Source organism: Austrofundulus limnaeus, unplaced genomic scaffold (assembly GCF_001266775.1).
Source record: "Austrofundulus limnaeus strain Quisiro unplaced genomic scaffold, Austrofundulus_limnaeus-1.0 Scaffold164, whole genome shotgun sequence".
Taxonomy (NCBI): domain Eukaryota; kingdom Metazoa; phylum Chordata; class Actinopteri; order Cyprinodontiformes; family Rivulidae; genus Austrofundulus; species Austrofundulus limnaeus.
In genome coordinates, this window is record NW_013952566.1 from 85,094 (window position 1) to 89,984 (window position 4,891).

The following is a 4,891-nucleotide window of genomic DNA, read 5'->3' on the forward strand; positions in this document are numbered from 1 at the left end:
GTTAAAAGACATGTCCTGATCAAAAATAACACCAAGGTTCTTTACATTAGAACTGGAGGCCAGATTAATGCCATCCAGAGGAGGTGAAAGGCTGCAAAGTTCATCCCTAAGATGTTCAGGTCTAAAAACCACAACCTCTGTCTTATCTGAGTTTAGAAGCAGAAAGTTAAGAGTCATCCATGTTTTTATGTCTTAAGACATGCTTGTAGTTTAAGTAACTGGTTGGATTCATCAGATTTCAAGGATGAATATAACTGAGTATCATCAGCATAACAATGGAAATTTATCCCATGCTGTTTGATAACTTTACCTAATGGAAGTATTAATAAAGTGAAGATGATTGGTCCAAGCACTGAACCCTGAGGAACTCCATGACTAACTCTGGTGTATTTCTATCCTTATTAGAATTGTTCGATGACTTCCATTCATTTTGAGTAATTTTTATAGCTTAACCCTAACCCTAACCTGAACTCAGTTCACATCTTAGTCCTTAACCGAACCATAGACCCAAAAAWTGAKTTCCACCRTATTAGGRCTGGTCTTTGGGCCCCATAAGGACTACTGGTCTTCACAAGGTAGTTTTGTCTAGCAGAATCAGCCCTAAAAAGGTAACAAATGCAAGAAAATAGGTAGATAGTTGGATAGATGGATGGACGGACGGACGGACGGACGGACGGATGGATGGATGGATGGATGGAACTGACAGCAGCTGCAAATGCAAACTGCAGTTAATAAAAGCAAAACAAAAATGGATGAGGAATTGGAGGAAAAACTTGTAGCAACGTAGATGGAAAGAAGACGTGGGCGTTATTTTCTCGTTTTGTGCTCAGTAGGACCAGACGAGCAGCTTCCCGGAGCTGTCCATCTTGCTGATTTAACAACCAGCTTTTGCTCTGGAAGTGAACCAGTTTCAGCTAAACGACAGGCAGAATTACGTTAACAAACACGCCCACAAGCCTTTACTGGTGTCGTGAGAAAGTACCGTAGGTATCTCCAAAATTCTTTGTTGTACCACCAGAGGGTATGCTGCAAAGGCTGAAAAATCCTGAAGTTTGAAATGAAATTAGGAGCTACGTTGTACATGATGAATATTAGATATTTTATGCTTTTTAGCTAAAAAACAAAAAACAAATAGGAGGCCGTATTATACTTCACAGTATACACATAAATATTGTACATCTGTACATTTTTTCCTATTTTTTCCAATTTATATCAGAGATTAAAAAGATTTWAAAAAGTAAATAATGAAATATTAAAGGACCTCACAGTTTGGACAGAACCAATATTTTTCGAGGCTGGTAGTGACCTGTTCATCTTTGGTTTGTTTGCTCCGACAGAAACAAGCAGATGATGGGTCTGGGCTCTCTGTTTGGAGAAGGAGACCTGCGTCTCCTGGATGGAGACCCTGTGAAGGAGAAACAGGTGGTGGACAGACAGGTCACCGCTCTCTGGGAGATACTGTGAGTCCTCACTCAGAAACTGCTCTGGGTTTTTGTTTTTGTAAATTAAAGTTCGGCAAATTCAGGTTAACAAAGAGAACCATTGTTTGTTTTCTCAGTTAAACTAATTATAATGTTKCTTCTTTTACATGAACCTGTTTTTCTTCTAAAGGCAAAGTTATATTTTTAGGTTCACAGTACATCAACCTGTACTGATTTCCCTGACAATAAGGTCAACGTTTTAGTATCCAATAAAGCGGTTTTTACCTAAAAGGAGTGATCATATCAAAGGTTAACTCCAGGTGTAAACCAGGAAATCACATGACTCAGGCCCTACTTTCTGTTTCTTCCACTTGTGGATTTATCTTTGAGGAACTAAACCGAATATCTCCGTGAATATTTTGTTGCCAAGGRAATTAACAACCGTTTTCTGTTTCTTTTTCTGTTTCAGATCAAAGCATGAAGAAGACCGAAGGTAAAAGCTTCACTTTCTTTACTGCAGTGAAGTTAAAGTCACCAGCTCGTCTCTCTGCTTTTAAACCTTTTCTTTCTTTGCCTTCCTCCTCACCTCTCTGTGTTTATTTCCTCTGTTCAGTTCCCCTCTGGCTTCAGCTGTGCTGCTGTACCTGCGTCACTCTGGCATCAAGCTGAGAGACTCCAAAGTGTTTCCCAGCCTCAGTGTAGAGAAGGAGAAGTGGCTGGCTTTCTTAAAAACGAAAAAGGTGGGAAAAGAAACTGCTCTGTGTTTAGAAAATAAAAAAGGACTTTAATTTTTACACAATTTTATCCATTCAGTTACTGACAGCATAAAGCTCTTAATAGTGAGCATGACTTTTCTCAGTGTGAGTTCCTGGGACTAAATAACCACATTTTGGGACATCAAAATACAGTTTTGTTTGCAATAGTAATTTAAGCTGATTCTGCATATTTYTGATAGAATCCTAAAAGTCTGATCATTTCTTTTGAGTTGTTTCTTTGTAGCTCTGCTCTGATTGGTCCATCAGAACTGCTGAAATTGTCCCTTATTGTCGCAGTTTCATGACAAAAATTGTGTCATTCAATACACAGCTTTGAGTCTTCCACTCCTTCTTGTCAMAATCTGTCAGGAGAACTTTWCACCCCCCTCCACATAATTACTGTGTGATTGGTCAGAAGTTCGTGGCCATGTTTGTTGTTTACGCTGAAAGCACTCGGACACTTAGCTTCAACCTCCCGCTTCAAAAAAAAAAACTACTTCCAGAGACAGACTGTTGTAATCATTTATAATGACAGTCATACATCCAAAARCTCATGAATGGAGATAAAACAGATGTTKAACTTGGAGCAATCCATCTGCAGAAARGTGTAGAGCTTTGACCGGGACAGATTTGTGGACAAATAACAGTAATTTGATTGGCTAAACTCACCTAATGCTGACTGCTCTGAGTCACCAGAAGATCAACACGTTTGCAGGCGGATTTCAGCAGTTAAACTTTTGCAGGTGAAAATTTTGCTGGTGAAGAAAAAAAAATATTTATACATAATTGCATTGGATAAAAATTCTGTCTTAAAAAAAATAATTCAAATTCTAATGAGACTATACAGTATTTCTTCATACACTTTTACATTTGGAACTGCATTCTTAGTGAACCTTCACTAAGGTGTAGCTCCAGATTGTAAAGGCTAAATCACTCGCTTTTAAAGTTGCAGCAGGGATTATTTGTACTAAACGATCGTCAACGTGTGTGTGAAAAGCTGAAGAATACATTTGTCACTGGTGATCACCCCGTTCATCTGGGGCCCTGTTTAAATATGAAGGATCTCTGGAAACTTGTGATGAATAAATGTAAAAAATGATTTTACATTGATCTGCTGTAGTTTCCATGCCAGGCAGGTTCTCAGGAAATTAAGAACTATCAGGCAGCCCCTTTTGACTGAAACTATCCTGTGTGCTGAGTGAGAGTGTTTGAAGATGAGGCTTGTGTCGTCGTCGACAAATGTGCAAAAAACGGATGATAGTTATTTGGCGTCCCTGGTTGGAACTTTATGGGCAGAGACAGCATGAGAAACTGTAAGAATGTTCAATTGAAAATACAAACTAAATGCAGAAAGCTGTTCCAGTTCACAGTTAAGAACATTTATTTTATACACACWAAGTAGCATACATTCTGTATAGAGCCGGTCCAGAGCATCAACCCTTCTCTGATCATCTCTCTGCTAAAGGCCTCGACTTTTTTCACAGAGTTTTCTTCTGACTATAGTCGCGCCCATGGTGATTACGTCAACAAGGGATGTCCCCTAACCTACCGTGTGACTGTCGCGTCACACAGTGGAGTCCTCAACAGCTGAAATATGAAACCACCACGTGTATGTGTGTGTGTTGTTTTATGACAGGATGTGTACTAACTAAATATTTTATAAAAACTACAACTTTGCACAGTGCAATAGTTGATCTCAGCAGTAAATAGTAAAATGTTACACATTTATTATAAAACATTCCAACATAAAAGTATATAAACCTTTCAGTGCATACATGTAGTTCCATTAAAGCATTTATTTCAAAACAAAGCAGCTACAATGGGGAACAGAGGAATGATGACGAGTCGCTCCTACATGTTGAAAAGAATGAGTTGAACTTTGCTATCAGCTGTTGCTCGTCGGTTTGCTCAAACACAGAAAACCTGTTAACTTCAGCTACAAGCAGAGTGCACCTGTGATTTCACACCTCTGCAGCGATGGTTTCCCACTAACCTCCACTCTGAGACCTGGCTTCAGATATCTTTACTTCCAGAAAGAACGAGCGCTATAGTCGCGTAAACGAAAGGTTGAACTGCAGTTGAACGATGACGCCCAGACAAAGGCACACATTTTTCTTCTTTTTAAACAGTCAACAGGTTTACAGAGCAATACAATCTAAAGCTCCTTACACCGAAGAAAAACAAGAATGTCTGGTTCAGGTGAATCACCGGAGTTTGAAGACCTGTGTGTTTGTTTTAAATCAGCTGTAATGAACTGCTGCAGCAGGGCAGCCCTTTGAAACACCTTTTATTGAAGCGTCTCTGTAGGCTGTAAATGATCGACTTACATTCAGTCAAACTGCTTTTTCCTTCACATTTAAACCATTTCTAACAGGGATGCACCAATATGAAAGTTTCAGGCCATGTTGATATCTGATATAMATATTAGTGTTATGACCGATAACCAACATTTACCGATATTACACAAATACACAAATTACTTTATACATATGGACATGATGAAATGAAATGAATGAAATGATCATTCATTCCAACTGCAGTTAGACTGTATAACACATCATGATGTTATCAGTCACTTCGACAATTCACCTACACTGCCATCACTAATATGCACCTTCGTATATTCATTTATGTACTGTACTAGGTATTTGTACATTGTTATATGTCACGAGTAAAGTGTTTTTTTGTTTTTCTTTTACTTATCTTTCTTTATTC

At 38.6% G+C, this 4,891-nt stretch overlaps 1 protein-coding gene across 1 annotated transcript in view; it reads left to right on the plus strand.

Annotated features, from left to right (window-relative positions):
* Positions 1-4,891, plus strand: part of arhgef11 (Rho guanine nucleotide exchange factor (GEF) 11) — a gene marked incomplete in the record, with an annotated part of 46,549 nt that overhangs the window by 25,966 nt on the left and 15,692 nt on the right. Inside the window, 3 exon segments of the mRNA XM_014017235.1 lie at positions 1,338-1,460; positions 1,891-1,914; positions 2,035-2,161. Of these exon segments, the coding sequence (XP_013872689.1) occupies positions 1,338-1,460; positions 1,891-1,914; positions 2,035-2,161 (274 nt within the window).